At 32.0% G+C, this 21,604-nt stretch overlaps 1 protein-coding gene across 3 annotated transcripts in view; it reads right to left on the bottom strand.

The window, feature by feature from the left end:
* STXBP5L (syntaxin binding protein 5L) overlaps positions 1–21,604 on the bottom strand; it is a 290,135-nt gene that overhangs the window by 127,428 nt on the left and 141,103 nt on the right. For all 3 annotated transcript variants that reach the window (XM_074364363.1, XM_074364371.1, XM_045507179.2), the window contains exons 10-12: positions 14,322–14,400; positions 8,239–8,393; positions 3,204–3,276 (exon numbers count right to left, since the gene is read on the bottom strand). In XM_074364363.1, coding sequence (XP_074220464.1) covers positions 3,204–3,276; positions 8,239–8,393; positions 14,322–14,400 — 307 coding nt within the window. The remainder of the gene's footprint in view (positions 1–3,203; positions 3,277–8,238; positions 8,394–14,321; positions 14,401–21,604) is intronic.

Below are 21,604 nucleotides of genomic sequence, written 5' to 3'. Positions count from 1 at the left end.
CAAGAATTCTTTAAAAAAATTTGTCTACAAAATGTAATATGAATACTTGTAGAATTTTAGTTGAACAAATTCATTTTCTTTCCATAATTCCAAAATTCCACACTGATATCACTTTGTTACTACGGGTAGATTAAATTACATTAAACTGAAAACATGCAGCAAGTCAATTTATTAAAATGTATCATCTAGGTACTTTATTTATGTACAATTTTATCTAAATATTTATATAATATACTTCTAAGTATTAAAATGTCTTAGTAAATTTTACGTTTCCCAAGGAAGGTAATATGTAGGCAAACATTTTGGTTTTGTTCTTTTATAAGGAGTAATTGAAAGATGTGTGTGCTATGTAGGTATGTGATTATGGATGTTTAATATTATTTCCTATGTAAACTAGAGAACATAGAGAATGCAGACTTATGGGTGTAGTAAATTTCATATTCTTAAGCCTACTATCATTTCAAAAAGGGGTATCAGTATAGAACCAAATTAAGAATTCTTTGAACCACAATATATTCTGCATTTCTTATATATTAGAGGTACCAGGCACTCTAGCGGAGGGAACTGAGTATTAGTCTATGCTGCATCTATTCTAGATCTGTGTGATCATGTTACTTCTGATACAACATGCTTTCGGCAGGGGGGAAGTAGGGATATTCAAAATAATTTCCCCCATGTTATAGGAGCTAAATTAGAAACTTAATTCAAACTCCAGAGAGAGTATGAGGTGTCTGTTTTTGTGTGTGCATGTGTTGACAGGGGCTCTCTTCCCTCCAATCTGAAATGGTTTCCCAGATAAGAATAGTATTGAGAGCAAAATTATGTGGAAAGAAGAAAGTTATGTTTATTATACAGCAAGTAGGTTAAACTGGATGAATCACAGATTCCCTGTTTCAGATTAGAAAGTAACATTTCTGAGATTGAAGAATTAGAAGAAAAATAAATGCATCACCTTAAAGATCAAATCTATAACCTGGGATTTGATAATAGCAAGAGTTTACAATGATAGACTCCTGAGAAGGTGAACAATATTGTGAAAATGTTTGGGGAAAATTATTTTATTATATCGGCAAAGAGTACAAAAAAGGTATTTAAGAAAGAAATAATAACTAAAAATGTATTATGGGAATTTATATGTAGAAGTGTAAACTGATTTTTGTATAAATGTAAACAAAGATAAAAATCCAAGAAACCAAGAAGAGGAAAAGTCTGTAAGCCCTAATGCTTGCTTCCATGTAGAGGATTAAATAGAAAAGAAGTAAGGAAATACAAAGCTTCTATTTAATTGTTAACATGAAACATGGCTAAAAGGTAACTATTTGAAGGGAAAACATATTCAGTTTTTGACATTAAATTTGTAATAGGCAATGAAATGGGAATGTCACATAATTTTAAAAATGGTGCTGAAGAAGGCAAAAAGTTAGATAAAAACTGCAAACAAAATGTCAATTCACATACTTATATATAAAGTAATAAAAAGCATAAGAATTAATGTATCAAAATAGTAGCTTTTATGTTACATATATATTAACACAATAAAAAAGTTTAAAAAGAATAAATGTGTATACTGAAGAACTTGAGTATTAAAATATAGTAGGACTTGGAGGATGTTAGACAATTAGACAAGGTATGAGGAACCAAAAAATATGACACAGAAGGGAGAATGTAGTATCAATGAAATTAGAAGAGTTCATTTTAATAAAACCTATATTAGAAATTAGAGGAAGAGGCATAAATCCACATGTACATAAAATTTAATCAAGTTTGCTGGCGATAAATAGAGCAGTCAGGCAGAATTCAGTTATGGTGATATTATGGCCCCAACACTATTCCCTTTTCAAATATTGAAATATTACATGCTGTAAATTATCACAAAGACCAACTTTGGCTCTTACATTCACAAACTACATGGAAAGTAAAGTTCAGACTGTACTTCACCCAACAAAACTTTATTGAGAACCTACTTTTTGTGGTGACAAAGCTCCTCTTTCATGAGGCCTACAGTCAAGTAGGGAGATAATCTTTAAAACAATAACAAATGGAAAATTTCATGTGTCAATGAAGGAGAGGAACATGGAGTTAAGGTAGCACTTAATAGGATATTTGACCAAATTATATAGATAATAAAAGTTTTTTTTTAAATGAGGAAATAAGTGAGTTGTGATTCTTACAGATGTTAATAAGGAGAAAAAGGGAGGGAAGATTATTCCATGCAGAAAACAGCAAATGTACAAAAGCTCTAAAAATATACGGGGCTAAAAAAAGATTACTGGGTGTAGAGCATAGGATAAGGGAAAAAGAGTTTCATGCCTATCATCATTGATAATGAAAATGTGTAGCAGGAAGACAATGTTCATCAATTTAAAGTCTACCTTTATAGTCCATGTAAACTAGTAGAGAGCACTACTCTAACAACAATATTTTCTATTTGTTTCCACTGCCAACAACATAATAAAAAAGGAAAGAAAGTAAAAGACGTCCTCCATCTTTTCTGCCCTCAAGATCCTGCTCTTCTATATTGTCTGCTGCGGTAGTCCAATAATACTTTTATTATGTGCCATTTTCCTTTAGTCAATAGTTAGGAGATGGCCAGATAGTACATTCTACAAGTTTTCATAACAATTATTTTTGCTTACGGAAATAGTAGAAAGGTGATCCATTTTATGTGTTCTGGATTTCCAAATGAATCTTTTTAAACTTTAGATGTTGCCTTTAAAATATCTTACAATTCTCTCAGTGTCCCCTAACCTCTCTTAGTTTAGTTTTCATTATTGAGCCAAATTACACTTCTGTAATTCTACCAAAACAATATTCCACATAAAGAATATTTCCCAACTAAAGAATTCTAATGCTAGTGGGGAGGGATAAATTAGGAGTTTGGGATTAACAGACACACACTACTATATATAAAATAGGTAAACAACAAGGACCTACTGTATAGCACAGGGAACTATATTTGATGTCTTGTAATAAGCTATAATGGAAATTAATCTGACAATATATGTGTATATGTATAACTGAATTGCCTTTGCTATATACCTGAAACTAACATTGTAAATCAACTACACTTCAATAAAAAATAAAATTTTTTAAAAATCTCAAAAAAAAGAATTATAATGCCAATTATCTATGATGTCCTACTATGTTTTAACTGCAATAAATAGAGTTTAAAAATAGTGTTACTCTGAACATGGATAACTTACTTGCTTTGTGTCAGATCAACTACAATGAGATCTTTCTCCAGAAGTACTGCAACGGCATAGGGTTCTTGAAATTCTATAAGTAGGAAGGAAAAAGGGAAACATTTTCAGATTTCATATTTTATAAAATCACCAAACTGGCATTTCCTTTATCTCCTGTACAAATGTTATTTAAATGACTTGAGAAGATCAAAATATGAGCCAAAGTAAGGAGTAACAAAGACCACTTTTAAAAAATATATGTTGTGTTTCTCAAACTCACTGTTTAAGACCATTATAGAGAACAAGGACAAAATGAGAAGTTGCATAGCACAGAGTTAAATATATCTCAATAATCGTGAGGTAGTGATAATAGTAGATTATTTGAAAAGAGAGGGTCTGTCACCTCCATCTCACATTTATCTTAGTCTTCCATAACTTCCATTTCAGATTTGATTTCATGACTACAAGGAGATATACTAAGGAAATAGTTCTGCTTCTCTCAGCTATGACACATAGTCACCTCCCTATGAGTGCAACACTTATACTAAAAAATTTACTTTCAATTCAATGTGATTTAACCGGTACTCAGACTGCCTACTATGTGCCCAAGAGTATATATCTCAAAAAAGCAGAGTCAGGATAGCCTAACATTTTCAAGTTCTTAAAATTCAACTCTCCCTTTCTCCCTTTCTCCAGCCCTACTTTCTTCCTTCAATATGGTGCAGAAACTAAGAACAAAGGCTAAACAGGGAATAAGATAGACAAGATCTTTATTCTCGGTCTATATTCTAGGGATATAAAAACAAGGAACAAGTAAATAAGTAAGATTAACTCAGAAACTAATGTAAACTGTAAAAAAAATTAACAAAGGTAATAGTATAAGAAATGACTTGTGGTTGGTGGGGAAGTGCTAATTTAGTTATAGTGCTCAGGGAAGACATTGTTTTCTATCTATAATAAAAGACTAACAAAGGAAAGCCACAGTTACAGTGTTTGCTCAATTTAAGGAAAAAGTATTTACAAAAACATTTTACATACATGGTATTTGATTCTCAGTAGCTAGAGCAGGTACTATCATTTTTCCATTTCATAGAGAAAACTGAGGTCCAAAGAGGTTATGAGATCGGCACAAGTTTACAAAGCTAGTAAGTTATAGAGCTGAAAATTTAACCCATGCTATTTTCATTATAGCAGCAGTTTCTACTGGCTAGTTTAAGAGGTATCCAATCCTAAACTTAATAATCACTTGGCAGGAATTTTGTATTCAAGAGTATTCAAGTCTTGGATAGGAAACTGAAATAGATTGCCTTCACAGCACTCCCAGTCATGAGAAGCTGTAGAACCTATTCATATTTATTTTTATGTAAGTCACAGGCTATGAGAAAAAAATTAAAAACAAAAAACAAACACAAACACAAACCCCCCAAACTGAGGAGGCTGCCCTTGTTTGGGTGCATATCTACACGTTAGTATACAATCCTTACACTATTTGTTACTTGAACTTTACTCAAACTGAGGCCTTTCTCCCCTTTCCCCTTATCTCTTAGAGCTGTTTTAAGGTTTTTCAAGGTTATTTCAATACTCCCAGGGTTTTTTTTTTGTTTATTCTGTTTCTCAGTTTGAAGAACACTGGGGTTCCGTATAATACTAGTTTCCTCTTTGTTTTCTCACCGCTCTTTAGGAAACTCATTGGCTGGGAGGCAGTTGCTACAAACATAAAAAAGCTGAGACATTGGCATGAATAAGTAAAAATCATAAAAATTATTATTTTAGGTAGTTATACCTGTTTTAGATTATTGTTTCTTTTCAAATAATAAAAACTGGTAGCAAAAGTTTCACCTTTGTAGAAGCACTTGTGAACTGTGATAACCACTAAGTAATAAGATTTCCTTTGGAGTCAGCATTAGGTTCAATTTGTGTCTATTATTTATTAATAATTTGGTCTTAATTAGCTAAATTCTTTGATTTTCATTTTCTTTACCCATTGAAATGGCAAAATAACTACCTTATAAGACTGTTATGAAGATTAGATGTATATAAAGATGTTTAATGCAGAACCTGGCTTATAGTTGGTACTCAATAGATGTCAATAGTATTACTTTCTTTATTAGATTGGTTATTTTTGAGCAGGCTCAGCCTTTCAACCCTAGTCTCCAACAAGGTGAAAAGCTCTATCATAACGACTACTTCTTTGAAGAGAAATGCATTATTTATGACACTTGTAGAAGACCAGATTCAATTAAATCTAGATGTGAAACTAACAAATTCTGAGTATAGTTGATTAGTTACTCAGGGAATGCCCCCTGAGATAAGAGGATTAGGCATTTGTGTTCTTTGAGAAACAGGCTTAATTGTCAGGTGTCATAAATAATTCAGGAATATAAAAATATTAATAAATTTAGTTTGTTTAACATATACATAACATTTATCACTATCTGGCTATATAGGAGATTAAAGTTCTGCATTTGCTAATATGGAATCAATCAAAATACTGTACACTGTAAAGTGAAAAAAGTATGATACAGAACAGCACAGAGAGTATGCTGTCATTTGTACAAAAAGGATGATGAATATATACATAAATAAATACACATATGCATATGCATGGCTTACTTGGGGAGCACATAAGAAACTTAGTTATAGTTAGTAAGGAAGGGCAGTGAGAAAGTTTCCATTATATACTGTTGTGTATTGTGGGATTTTTTTCTGGTACTTTCACGTATTATTGTCTTAATTAGAGAGTTTATAAAATACATTCATATTTTACCGAGTAAAGTTAAACTATTTCTCCTAGCTCTTGGCAAATAAAAAGTCCCAGCCTCATTACCACTTCTCTGGAAAGCAAAGACATACATGTGGCTTGGAAGTGATTAGACTTGGTTATAGTACACTTATAACTTGTTTAACACTATACGAATTATCCTAACATCTCTACTGATATGCAGAAATTTATAAGCACACATACATATAGTGTTTGATCTTTGCAACCACAAATTTTCAGTTTCTATTACTGGCATGCACACCTTCTTTTTTGAGGGTCTTTAATAGAATGCATTTTCCTAAGTTCAGCTTTAGGTTCTCTGTTTTTTCTTCTATTGTTCCTTTATCATTCATTTTCATAACTCCAAAGAGCATCTATATTCTGATGATTCATAAATAAATATTAAAGACCTCTTCCCGGTCTTTTTCTGCTGTCTAAACAACTCCACTGACTCATAATCAGATTTATTTTTCTCTTTCTAAAAACTGTTTACTGCATATGAAATCACTATTCTTAAATTATTTCTCATCTATCATGTCACTCCCTAATCTAATTGTTGACCAAATTCAGTGAGTTTTCCTCTTTCCAGCCCTACAAGCAGCACTCTGTTTCAGATCTTGACTATTTTAATGTACATTATCACAAAAGCTTCCCAGTTGGAATCTGAAGTTTAAATTTCAGCATCTCTCTCTTCAAACCCATACACTACTTTTGGGCAAATTTTACCAAAAAAAATGCTTTCTTTCAGTTAATATTCCTTCAAAATTCCCCCGTAGTTCCCTATTTCCAAATACCTCCAAAAGGCTTTCAGTTTTTCTCTGAATTGATCTTACTCTAGCAAAATCTCACAATTTCTAAAACCTTTATTCAATATTCTTTTCAAGACCCAAGTCATTCTTCAAGGCCTATCTAAATCCTACTTTTTCCATGAAGCTTTGCATGAATATTTCAGTGACTATGTAACTAGCCTATAAATTAGTACATTATTTAAACTCTGACCCGTATAACTCAGCACTTAATTAAGTGCTATATTTTTTAATTTAAGTCCTAATTATCTTCCTCATGTGGCCAGATTTTATGTGATTTGACATCAGAGATCAGTTTCATACTTCATCCGTATTTTCAACAAGTTCTTGTCATACTGAGGCCATAGAAGCATTCAATAAATATTTGTTGATTAATTTATAACACAGTTGTCTGTCCCTGACAACTCTGGGAATAAAATGTCACATTGATTATTTCATATCCCTTTATTCCATCTTTTAAATATGAAACTCAAGAATTTAAAACAAATTAATACATTTATAATAAAACTCATAATTTATATATCTTCATAGTTTACAAAATATATTCCCTTTGATCTTCCAATAATCATATGGGGTTAATATTATAATATTCTTTCTACAAATGATAAATCAAACCCATAAATATAAAGTGACTTGTCCAAAGTCACATAGCTAGTAAATGGCTGAGCTAAATCATAAACCCAAATACTTTCTCTCCAAGTCCATTGACCTTTTCCCTACATCTATACATTCCCTCTTGAAAATGTAGTAATACATATACAAACTATGTTTTTTAATCACAAACTCATATGTCCCTTTTTATATTTCACCCCTCTCCATTTTTAGATCTCAAAATATTTTATCATTAGATTCCATTATACAGTTTGCACATAAGTAGACTGGTTTTTATGTTTATAAAAAGTCTTTATATTACAGATTATAAAAATATAAAAGCACCTCTCCTCCCAAAAGCCCTCCTGACTAATTATTCTCAAAATTGAAATAAGTCACTAACCACACATCAGCAATCCTAGAGTAATCAGAGTTGCTACAGTTGTATCTGAAGCAAAGCCAGATGTGAACCAGATACAGCACCACCAGAGTTACAGATCACTGATATCAGGTAAGTGCTTTAACTTTGATTGGCATAGGAGTGGGATGGGTGAAGCTGGTCTAGGAGAGGCTATTAGGAGACCTCAGTTTCCCCAAGTAATTTCACCCTGGACCCCTATCGGACCCTCCCAGCTCAGCTTCCACCATCCTTATCAAAGTTTAAAGCACTTACCTGCTATTAGAACCTGAAACTCCAGCACTGCTGCACTACATCTGTCTTACTTCCAGTTTGTCAAGTAGGTACAGTTGCACAACCTGCTCCAGCACCTGTAGCTCAGTATTGTAGCACAGTAGATGTCAGCTGCCAAAACTAAAAATATTTAAGCTTAATTTTGATAGTAACTTATCATTTCTAAAATGATTTTTCAACTTTACTAGTTTCATTTCAGTTACTTACCATTTGGATAGGGTGTTTCACATAAAGTTAGAAATTCAACAATAGGATGATCCATTTCAAGCACTGTAATTGCCTTCCCATGCATGATGGTTAAACTTGGTCTTCTGCAAGCTTTGTCATAGGACAAGCCACCAGAAAATATTATAAATGGTTCACTGCAAATGAAAAAAAGTAAATGACTGAGTTCTTTAAGATGACACAATGTCACAGGAATGAGGCAATAAAGAACAGGGCTTCATGGGGATTATATACAGTGTAATTTGACAGAGAGAAAAAGCCTTCCCTGGCCCAAAATATCTCATCCAACAATTACTATTCTATCATTTCCCTTTTTCTGGATGTACATTCTTACCATTAAAACTACTAATGAATCAGTTTAAAGATGCTGAGGTCAGGTGAGGGAAAGGCAGTGAGTTTGGAGAGAGGTGAAGATGCTCACTGACTCAAAAGAACATCTTCACATTTATTAGTTGGTTCCCAAACTTTAAATTACCACAACTAGAATATTAGATTATATTAGTTTATCATATTAACCAATAGGCATGTGGGACCGCAAATCACTAAGAAATTAAAGAGGAACTTTCAACATGAAATGAAATGTGACAGTGGCAAGCCCAGAATCGCAGAAGGTAACATGAAAATTCTACATGAGTTTCTGTGGGAAAGGATTATGATAAAAAGATGGAGAAAACTAGTAGGTAAGGAAAAAAATAGTTCACCAAAAATAAATGTGATCTTCTTTTCAGCTTTACCTATGGTCAGCCAGTTCTATTTAGCTTGTAAAACTAACTTCAAACAAATTTTTTCATCTCTGTTAATTGCAAAATACAATTAGATAACAGAGTGGGGCTGGGATAACCATACAATATTATAGCTATCAGAAAGTTATAAAATATCTTTATAATTTTTATTTTTCTTTTCTCTAATACTTTTATCTCTAGCATATGTATATAAAAGAAAATGTGCGTTGATATGAAATATTTTCAATAAGTAAAAACCAAACTGAAAATATTTTCCAAAATTTTTAAGAGGAACTTTTAAATAAAACAATAAAAGACACTTTTACTGCACCACATTCTTTGAGAACATATGCTTCTGTAAATAATTTACTTCTATTCACATGCTAAGCTGAAGCATATACTTGTTTCCAGAACTCACTCTGTAAGATTTCCCTTTCTTTTCCATTTTGTGCTGTATATAGTACCAAACATTATCAAAGGACATTTGCTAATCTTATTTTGGCTGTATAATAACAACAAAAAAAAAACTTTTTAAAAAGTTTCCATCAAAATTTACATATAAATGCCTTTACTACTTTTTATTTAAAATTCTATATGAATATTTTCACGTAAATATTTAAGTTGTAAGCTAAAGAAGGAAAAATGCTCTCATTTATTTTCTCTGAGTCCTGCAGCAGTTGATTTGAATTAGTTTTGCTCCAGTGATTTGACATAGTGAACAACCATCCTACTAATTGTGGTATTAAGAAGCAAGTTTGTTTTTTCCATAAAATAGGTATTACTTAGATTATTTAGAATATTTCTCCAGATTTAAAAATAATTTCTAATGAAATGTGTATGGGCTTTTGCAATAAAGTTCATGACCCAGAGAACATATGATCTTTTCATACATACTAAGCTTAGCTTTCAGTTCCAAATATTAATAAATAGCATAAATATATACTTTTTCCCATGTAAAAGTAAGTGAATTTACTCTAATCTCTTAATACTAACCCAAACATAGGAAAAGAAGCAATTTACTCTTCCTTATTCATAAGCACATTGGAAAATACGTCCTTTCTAGTATTTTGAAAGGGGGGAAAATCTTTTCTGTGCTTATTATGACTTCACATCAGAAAACCTTAGGTCTGAAGTTTACTGTTGACATATATGCACTTTTCTGTAAACTACTGAATGACTGAATAAAAAGCTATTTCCTCAGGAAAATGCTCAGGCAACCACTCTTAGATAATTATATTAAATCCTCATAAGCATTGTTCTTATTTTGTTAATGAGATTAAATAACAACTAAGCAGAAAACCCCAAAAGAAAACAGATTTATCAGACTTGAAAGCCTCATGTTCTAAATTGTGGTATGTACTGCCTTAAGTAATAAACAGCTACAATTTACTCAGTGTTTACCATGTGTCCTGTATTGTGCTCTGTGTATATATGTAAAGTAAGTTTTATGTAGTCCTCACAATCTTGTAATCCCTAACCCTGATGAGAAAAGTACTAATAGCTCAGTTTCACAGATGAGGAGTCTGGGATTAATGCAGGTTAAATAACTTGTTCAGTGTCAAGCAGCTAGTGAGTGGCAGGACAAAGATTCAAATCCAGACTTCAAAGTCTATATTTTTCATTTCTGTTCTAATAGATCTCAAACTGTGGAATACAGTTTAATAGGTGTTATGCAAAAACAAACAAACAAACACAAACTATATCTCCCTTTTGAGATTTTATCATTCATACCATATATTAAATGTTCTGAGAAATTGTAAAGAATCCAATTTACTTTAAATAACCCACAATTTCTCAGATTTCCCAAATTTTTTTGATTACAGATTTTTTTTTCTCATGAATACAGTAAATGATTAATGGGACACAATTTGGCAAATGCTATACCACACAAAACTGCCTTCTTTACTAATTAATACAAGTGTATCTTGAGAGACTTACCAGATGGATTATTATTAAGGAAATAACCATATAATTGACAGTGTCTCCATACATACATAAAACATTAATAAAAATTAAATGTTATTGACAACAGCTTAAATAAATCTCAGAGGCATTATGTTGAGTGAAAGAAGCTAGGCTCACAGGTTACATGATAAGTAATTGCACTTATATGACATCTCAAATGAGCAAAACTATAGTGGCAGAGTTACAGATCAGTGGTTTCCAGGGGTTCTATGCAGGGAAAGGTATGACTATAAGGGGATAGCATGTGAGAATTTGGCAGGAGTATGGAAATGTGGTGATTTCAGGAATCTATACATGTGTTAAAAAGCCATAGAACTGTACACCAAAAGGAAAAAGTCTACTGTATAAATCTTAAAATAGATAAAATATAATAATAGATAAAATATAATACAGAAAAAAGGGTTAAAATTTTGTCTCAATGAAGGCAACATGATTGAACATTAAATTGTGTAACATAATATAATATATATTAAAAATAACGTTTGTTGAGTATTTATGATGTTCCAAGTTATTGTGTGAAGAACTTTACATGCATTATTTAATCCTTACGATATCCCAAAGAGAGAACTACTTAATAGATAGGTATACTATTTAATATTATTTCTCACTTAATAGATGGGTATACTAAATCTTGGCAAACTTAACTACACAGGAAGTCTATCAGTAGGTGATCATAATAGGAAGGGGTTAAAAAACTAGCAGAAAGTAATTTTTATTAACTACAGAGAATCTGATAAAGCTAGCGATAGCAGGAAGAGAGATTATTATCCCTTTTTTTTTTTTTAAAGGATAAAATTAAGCCCACAGCCATTGTGACTGGAGTCACAATAAGCAAATTGGTGATTGGGAACCAATGGTTTCTGAGCAGAATGGTGGTTCATCCCTAGAAATGTAAAGCAGGCTTGTGAACGGCTAGTCTAAGATAAAATTAGACAGAAAACATAGCGCTTACATTTGTTACCTGTGCAGACCTTTAAGAGGCTCTGTTGCTGCAGCATATATGGTAGAGCTCTTCTTAAAGTTCCTGCTACAACCATCCCAATTTTTTACTTCACAAAGTATCTGCTGTGTACTAGATGGAGTGGAAATACAGCTATTTATTTCCACTTTCAGACTATGGCCCATTTTGCTGTGGCAAGACCTTTCAGGACTCTTAATTTCAGTGCTCCTCTGTTTTTTAGTCTCCTTGTATTTAGAGCTGTGGAACCACTGCTGCTAGAGGAGTCTTTTCTAATGTAGTAGTAATCACAACAAATTGACACTATGTACTATAGTGCACAGTAAGTGGGATGATAGTAATTATGATTAATAATATATTTATTTCACATTAGAAAACTGAAGAATTACTTCTACATAAAGTTGAATTACCAATTACTAGAACAAATCAATTTAAGATCAGTTAATAATTTTTAATGATGTGAAATATCATGGCTTTGACGATGACAATAACAATAACTTCTTTTTATTAAGAAATCCACTATGTGCCACTCATCAAATTTATGATGTTATAAACTTTATGCATAATTTAATTTAATCCCCACAAACATTACAATGAAACAGATATTGTTGATGATAAAAGTAAATTTTAAAAGAGTTAGTAAAAATTTTCAAGGTCACACAGCTGTCTTACTCTAATAACCAGTGATTTTACTCGTTACTTTACACTGCCTTGTCTTGAATTCCTGATTTCAGAAGTACCTTCTCTTCATGTTCACCCTTTCCTCCCTCCACCTGGCACCATTCTATCATCCATTCCTTAAGTCCCATCTCAGGCATCTCCTTCCCCAAGAAGAATTTCAATGATTTCTCTCTTCACTATTCTCCTCCCTGCTCCCTTTAGGCAGAGTAAGGTGCCCTTTTGCTGTGCTCTCCTAGCATGTCTCTGTAAAAGCACCTCACATGTTGTATAGAAACCACTAGTTTATGGGCTTACTTCTGCTACGAGACCATAACAGACAGTATTTTCTATTTTAGTATGTCAAACAAAATGTACAATGCATGTTACATAGTAATAACATAATACATATTATTTTAATTGAATTAAGCTGGATATTGTTGGGCACCTCATAGAAATACATTTATATATAACAAAATAGATGCCATAAAGTCCATGGATCATGTATTTTATGGAGAAACCTCTCACGCCTTCACATGAACCTATTTATTTCCATTTTACAAAGTTGGGTTTCAAATTTCTTAGTTAGCAGAAAACAAAAGACTAGATACTAGGGGATAATACAATGGAAATTAGAAGTCCTGACAGCCCAAAACTGAAGGACAGAGAAAAACTTTCAAAAATAAATACATAAGTGAAAAAGAAAAAAAAAAGCCACAAGCAACTAGGCAGGGTTTATATAAAGCTCAATGCTTCAATAGTCCTTGAAGTACAATGTTATATAACAACTGATGTAAGTAATATTGAACCTGAAGACTCAAGCAAAGTTCAAGTTATAAAACACCTTTTTAAGAAGGAAATGAATGTATTTGTGAAATATTTTCGTCCATAATGATTACATTTTAAATGTTTTAATAGTTTACTGACAATAGTAATAAAACCATAGTCATTTTCACTAATTATGCATTAGGCTAGGCTAAAGAGGTATTGATCTGTCTATCTATCATACCTTTAGAAGAGCAGCTATAAACAAACATTAAATGTACCTATGTAGAGAAGAAAACATTCTAGTGTGAGGATATAAGTAACAGAATTATACAGTTTAGAGTTAAAATAAAACTCAGGTTTAGGCAAGATTTGTAATTACGGTAATTCTGGACGAGAATATGCCACTAATAATTATTGCAAGTATAAAGAATATTGTTGATGTATAGGATGTGGCTTCTATATAGACAAGATAAATTTTACTAAATATCATTTTATTTAATTTTCTATTTCTTAAAATTTTTCATGATTTTACTATGCCAGTACATATAAATGTTTATCCTTCCAACTAACTATAATCTTCCTAGATTCAGAATGTAAGATCCTCAAGTATAGAGACTTGGTTATATATTTAATTCATGTGTAATACCAGTACATACATAGCTTTTACTACTTAATAATGTTGAATGATTGCTACTTGTAATTGTATGGCCAAAAAAATCCTACATTGTTAAAATTAATGTATATAATACTCATTTGAATATTCATAGGAATTTGAACATATTTAAGAGTTACCATTTACAATATTAATAATATTGACATCATAGACACACCTATTGAACAATAAGAACTCTATTATCAATGAAGAAGATTCAGCCCGTTAATATACTTGCAATTACATAAAATTTTAAACAATACATAAACATTAAAAGTTATCTGCCTTTCTTATCTCTATTTCTTACCTATTTTCCCATATCCCTCAAAATAAAAATGCATACCTGTTTCTACAGGTCTTGTATTCTACTTTAAGAATTGGTTTGCAAGATTCAGATTTTCTTCCTTCTCTTTGACTTTTTCCTAAAGAAAGAACAAGGATTTTATTAAATCTGTTTTAAATTCACTTACCCATGAGAATTTTAAAAGCTTGACTAAAGGAATTTTTTAATGTAATTTTAAAAATGTGAACTGGATAAACATGTCTATGCATCCTAACATTTTTGTTAACATTTTGTTAAATTTAGGAATAACTTGTTGAGTTCTAACAATTGACTATCAATAAAGTTATTTTAAAACTTTTCCAATTTGTATTGCTTCACATTCTTATGTATAAAGCTAGTATCATATAAAGTTATTTTAATTATTTAAGTTTCAAGATAAACAACTTCAGAGTTGAAGATACATATATACATACTTATCTGCATAATAAGTTACATTATGAAAATCCATACTAGGCTTAAAATTTTATTCATAAAACAAGCAAGTCTCTTTCATATGCAGAAAGACTTGCCATTTAAAGCTTATGATAGACTATCAAAATCATTGCACTTTCATCGAATTCATTTAAAGGAAAGTCTATTAGACAATGAACACAGATGGTACATTCCAAGATTTTAAAAAAGTTTAATGATCTACCCTACTTGCATTAAACAAATATAATAACTTCTTATAGGGGAAGGAGTACATTGTTTAGACTCCATTAAGGTTTTGAATAAAAGGTCAAAAAGAGTAGAAAAGGTAAATAAAGTCACTTCTGCCTATGACAATTGTCTTTTATTTATGTTTTTGCTTATAATTCTGTCTCATCTTGATAAAATTCACCTGTTTTTTGAGATATATTTGTTCTTTAATTTAAGAAATATCATATTTATTCTTGTATTGCCACAGTTATTAATAGTAGAAACCTATTGTGTAGAGCGATGTTTACATGCATATAAATTTAAAATTTCAGAATAGCTTCAGAACGGCAAAGCCAAATCCAACTAGGATGTCAGGATAGTTTTATCCAATTTGTTTAAACAACTGTCAGCATACAGTATACCTTATTTGTTCCATGGCATACTTTCTGACATTGCCTTCTCTTTCTTTTACCCTATGTCAACTAAAAAGCAACCAATAATAAAATATTGGTCATTATCATTCACGTTGTAAAAAAAGATTAAAAAGTATCTGTATTATATATGAAAAAGAATTGCTGACATTAAATATAGATCAGTGATCATTACAAAGAGACAACTTCAGCTCAAGGACTCTGAGCAGTATTCTAAGAGGTCGAGAACAGCTGGTTGGTGATTACTAATTTTGGTAATGAGTGGAAAAGAGAGAACTGAAAAAAGTAACAGAGCCAGCAAAGAGACTCATTCTTCTCAGTTGATGTTTTTTTCCATCCAATGGTCCTCTAATAATTGTTAAACCATTAGCCGACCAAAACAGTAAATCTGCAGTTGTTTATATACATGGAACCAACTATATTTTTCTATCAATACACATCAATATCAAGCACTGATTTCAGCAGAAAAGAAGAGTTGTTTAATTAATGTTTTACTTCAGTTTCTAACTCCAATAATTAATTTTTGGGTGAAGGCTTTCTGCTTTGATTATATTCATTTTATAACAGAGGACTTTCTAGATTTTTACAAAAGACTTCCTGGAAGCTAGATTGAGCAGTAAAAGATAAAATTTGGGTAGGAAAGCAAAAGAAAAGACATGAAGGCAGAATGTGCCTAGTTGTTGAGGGAATAATGAATAGCTATTTTGGGTAGATTAAAAGATTAATGTAGAAGAAGAGTGAAAAGAATTTGACAAGGTACAAAGGAGCCATACGACGGCAATCTATAAAACTAATTTGCAGTACAAACAATGGAGAGTCAATGGAAGCTTTCAAGTTGGGAATTAATATGCAGAAAGCAGTCTCAGAAATACTAATACGGATTTATTTAATAAAATTTTGAGAAAGTAAGATACTGATGATGGAAAACAAGTAGAAGATAATTGCAACTGGCCAGGAAAAACAAGGAGAAAAAAAGTATAAAGAAAAATGAACAGTCTCAAAGAAATGTGGGATTATTAATCACACTAACATATGCATTATGGGAGTACTAGAAGAAGAAGAGTGGAATGAGCAGAAAAACACTCACAGAAATATTGGTTGAAATTTTCTAAATTTTTTAAAAAGTATTATCTACACATATAAGAACCTCAATAAACTATGTAGGATAAAATCAAAGAAATCTACTCCCAGACACATCACAGTAAAAATGGTGAAAGCAAAAAAGAAAATCTTGAAAAGAGCAAGAGAAAAATGACTCACTGCATACAAGGGAGTCCCAATAAGATTAATAGCTGACTTTCTTATCAGAAACAATGGAGCCAAAAGGCAGTAGAATGACAAATTTAAAGTACTGGAAGGAAAAAAAACAAAAAACTGTCAACCAAGAATCTTATGTTCATCAAGGTCATCTTTCAACAATGAAGGTGAAATAACGATATTTCCAGATAACAAAAACATGAGAGAATGTGTTGCTAGCAAAGCTCTTACAAAAAAACACTAAAGAAGTTCTTCAGGCTGAAACAGAGTAATATGAATTCACACACACACAAAAAAAGATTATGAGTAAAAGTAGTTATGTAAATAATTATAAAAGACAGTATAATTGCATGTTTTCTCTCCAATCTTCTCCTAACCGATTTAAGAAGCAATGTAAAAAATAATACATATATAATTATAATATTGGATATATAATAGATTTGAAAATAACAACCCAAAAAAGGTGTATGAGAACAAACTACACTGGATGAAGGAAATGATATCAAATGGTAATCTGAATCTACAAGAACAAATGAAGAGAACCACAAATAAGAAGTAAAAAGACTAATGTAACAAATTATATATATTATATATGTACATATACACAATCTTCCTCTTGTCAACTTCTTTAAAGATATACAAATATATAAAGTAATGATTATAACAATGTATTGTTCATTTTGTAACACATATAACATGTATAATAATAATAGAACAAAAAGAGTCAAAGGGGAATTCCATCTATCTAGGAATATATTTATTTTAGTATAAATCTGAAGTAGATTCAAATAAATTAAGTTCTATTTGGTAAGTCGAGCATTCACTAAGAAAATAATTCAAAAATAGTAAAAAAAAAAAAGTTCATTATAGAAATTAAAATTTTATACTAAAAATATTCACTTAATGCCAAAAAAAGCAGTAAAGGAGAATAAACAAAAAAGACAGGAAATACATAGAAAACAAAAATAAAAATAGCAGACATCAGTCCAACAATACCAATAATACCATTAAATGTCAGTGGATTAAACAATCCAATCAAAAGGCAGATACAGCCTGATTGGATTTAAAAAAACAATATCAAACTATAAACTGTCTAAAGGAGACACAATTCAAATTTAAAGAGACTAATATGTTGAAAGTAAAACAATGGAAAAGTATATATTATGTAACAGGCAAGCATAAGAAAGCTGCAGTGACTATGTTAATAATACCTGACTAAATAACAAATGGGTCAAAGAAAAAAACAAATATACTTTGAGAAGAATGTGTGATAAAATACACCAAAACTTCTGAGATGAAGCCTAAGCAGTGCAGAGAGGGAAATTTACACTTATGAACAGCTGTGTTAAAAAAAATTTTATCAAATCAATAACCTAACCATCCACCTTAAGACAAAGAATAAAAGAACAGCAAAAAAAAAAAAAAAAAAAAAAAAAAAGAAAAAAGAAAAAGAAAGAAATTTTTCTAAAAGATGGAAATATGGTTATCATCAGGAAAACCAGTTAATGTAATACAACATATTAATGCAATAAAAAAAAAACTACACAATTATCTCAATAGACAGAAAAAGCAACTGAAAGTCCAACACTCTTTTAAGTGATTACACAAAAACCTCAACAAAGAAAAAAAAGACTTCCCTAACCTGATAAGACTATGAATGAAAAATCCAGAGCTTACCATCATCATACTTACTGGTGAAAGAAGAAAAACTTTCCTTCTATGATCAAAAGCAATAAAGAAATGGTTTTCTTTTTCCTTTTCTATTTTCTGGAGCAATATACAATAGCAAATTCTATATCATCAGGATTACCTAGTCTGATCATTTAGTAAAGTCTCTAAAATCAAATGGGCCTCGTGTTTTAGCATTGGCTAGTTATTTGATAACTTTATTTTTCAGTGGAAATTGGTTTGTTTATGATTTCTATACTATAGGAGTTAGTTTTGGTAAATTGAATTTTCCTTGAAATCATTTCACCCATGTTATTAACTCTATTATTTGCAGAGAGTTGTAAAAAATATACTTGTATGAGTTTAAAAATTTTGCCATTTCAAAGGTTATTTTTTCCTATGTAATTTATTTCATATTTTCCTTCTTCTGTATTGATTAGATCCACTGAAGATTTTCTTTTGTTACTTTAACAATACCTTCGAGGAGGAGGACACTGAGCTCATCTCCCCCAACAAACACATCAAAAATTTATCCATACATGGAGCGACTCTCACTAAAAAAAAAAAAAAAAAAAAATTGGAGACTAACAGAAAGACTCTGTACAACCAAAGCTATAAAGAAATATTCACACAGAGTCAGATAAGAAGGGAAGAGTAATAATCAGGTTGAGACCTGTGTCCTGAGAGGTGACACGGGAGATGAGGGGGTTGCACAGTAGATCCTCTCTGGAGAGTGAGAGGTCTGAACCACATACTGAGCATTCCACCTCTGGGACCCAACCCTGAGAAGACGAGTCCCCTTAGCTGGTTTGAAAACCAGCGGACAATAGGAGGGCTTTAAGAAACCTTGACTCTATTTGTGAAGAGCATGCACACACTTGCTTACTCCTAGGAACAAGGTGGAGGAAGTAGATTGAAACTGCAGTTAAAAAAATGAAATATTGCCATTTGCAGCAACATGGATGAACCTAGAGAATACTATGCTCAGTGAGATAAGTCAGACAGAAATATAAATATTATACAATATCATTTATATGTGGAATCTAAAAAATAATACAAATAAATGTATATACAAAATAGAAACAGAATCAGATACAGAAAATAAACTTACAGTTACCAAAGGGTAGTGGGGGAAGACTGACCAATTAGAAGTATGGGATTAACAGATACAAACTACTATACATAAAATAGATAAGCAACAAGAATTTACTATATAACACAGGAGATTATATTCAATATCTTGTAATAACCTATAATGGAACATAATCTGCAAAAAGAATAACTGAATCGTTATGCTGTACACCTGAAATTAACAGAACATTATAAATCAACTATACTTGAATTTTTAACATTTAAAAGAAAAAAAAAAAAAGAAACTGCTTAGGATTTAGCTAATTTCCTGGGACCACCCAAGTGCCTATCCTGACCATGCTAGCTTTGGTGTAGCTTCCTACTAGGGTGAAGGCTGCAACTGCCTATGAGAGTGTGCAGTTGTGAGGAAGGAACCAGCTAGACCTGGCACTGAATCTGAACAGGGCAGGGGCTGCTATTGCAGGTTCTCAGAGAATGGTGGAACAGGAGATATCTCAAGCTCTCACTGGTTGCCTGGGACCACCCCAGCACAAGCCCCAACCTACGCCAAGAGTGTGCTCCAGCTCCTCTTGCTCTGGCACAGCGCCTCACCAAGGTTAAAGCTGCCATTGCCAAAGAGAATGCACAGTCATGGGGGAACAGAGCTGGATCAGACTTGGCACTGTGTCTGAACAGGGTGAGGGCAGCCATTCCAGGCATTCATGGAGGTGGCAGATTAGGACTAGTCTGGAATTCTGACTGATATGCTGTGACTGACCCAGCCCATGCCCTGGCTCACACCAAGCACCCATTCTGGCCCCTCCTGCTCCAGAACTGCTCACCTCTGAGGCAAAGGTGCCAATGCTGAGAGGGGGAAGAGTGAAACACTTAGAAGGAATGGATCCAGCTTGGAGCTGACCATTAGGATTTCTGCTTTAGCATATGGGGGACCCACCTCTGGCCCCAGTAGGGCAATGTAAAATACTGAACATAGAAGAAGCATTGGATCACACCTGGCCCTGGCTCTAAACCCTCCATCTCTAGCCCCACTTCCTACCAAAATGTTAGCTGCAAACACACCCTGGAGGAAGAAGTAACTCATGCTTCTTTCAGATTCAGTTCTCCTAATAAAGCCACTGGGCACACACAGACACTATGGGAATACTCTCACACACGGACACCCCTTCAAGACCAAGATAGATAATTGTTTCACTTAATTTCATAGAGATGGACAAAGTGGAGCATAATGAGAAGACAGACAAATTTGTTTCAAGCAAAAGAAGAAGAAAAAAAAACCTCTAAAAAAAGAAAAAACTGATGAAACAGAGACAAATAATTTATCAGCTAAAGAGTTCAAAGTATTAGTTATAATGCTAAATGAACCAGAGGACAAAAGAGATGAAAGAACTGGAAAAATATAAAAAAGAATCAGACAGAGCTAAATAAAAAAATATCTGAAATGAAAAATTCATGAGAAGGAATTAACAGAAGAATGCATAAGTGATCTGGAATCTAAACAAAACAAAACAAACAAAGCATACAGAACAGAAATAGACTCATAGACATAGAATACAGATTTGTGGTTGCCAAGGGGGTGGGGGGTGGGAAGAGATAGACTGGGATTTCAAAATTGTAGAATAGATAAACAAGATTATACTGTATAGCACAGGGAAATATATACAAGATCTTACAGTAGCTCACAGAGAAAGGAATGTGACAATGAATATATATATGTTCATGTATAATTGAAAAATTGTGCTCTACACTGGAATTTGACACAACATTGTAAAATGATTATAAATCAATAAAAAATGTTAAATATATATATATATTAAAAAATGATCTGGAAGACAAAATAATGGAAAGCACTTGACTGTAAAAGGAAAAAGAAAAACAAATTTAAAAAATTAAAACAGTTTGAGATACTTCTAAGACAACATCAAGCATACTAACATTCATTATAGGGGTCCCAGAATGAGAAAAGAGAAAGGGGTCCAAAATGTATTTGATGAAGTTATGACTAAAAACTTCTCAAACTTGAAGAAGGAAACAGATATCCAGGTATAGGAAGCACAGAGAGTCTCAAACAAGATTTACCCAAACAGACCTACACCAAGAGATGGCATAATTAAAATGGTAAAAGTTAAAGATAAAGAAAGAATTCTAAATACAGCAAGAAAAGAACAGGGTCACATAAAAGGGAACTCCCATAAGGCTATCAGCTGATTTTTCTACAGA

Source organism: Camelus bactrianus, chromosome 1 (genome assembly GCF_048773025.1).
Source record: "Camelus bactrianus isolate YW-2024 breed Bactrian camel chromosome 1, ASM4877302v1, whole genome shotgun sequence".
In the NCBI taxonomy this organism is placed as follows: Eukaryota; Metazoa; Chordata; class Mammalia; order Artiodactyla; family Camelidae; genus Camelus; species Camelus bactrianus.
Note: the sequence above shows the minus strand (reverse complement) of the source record. Positions and strands in the feature narration are given on the sequence as shown.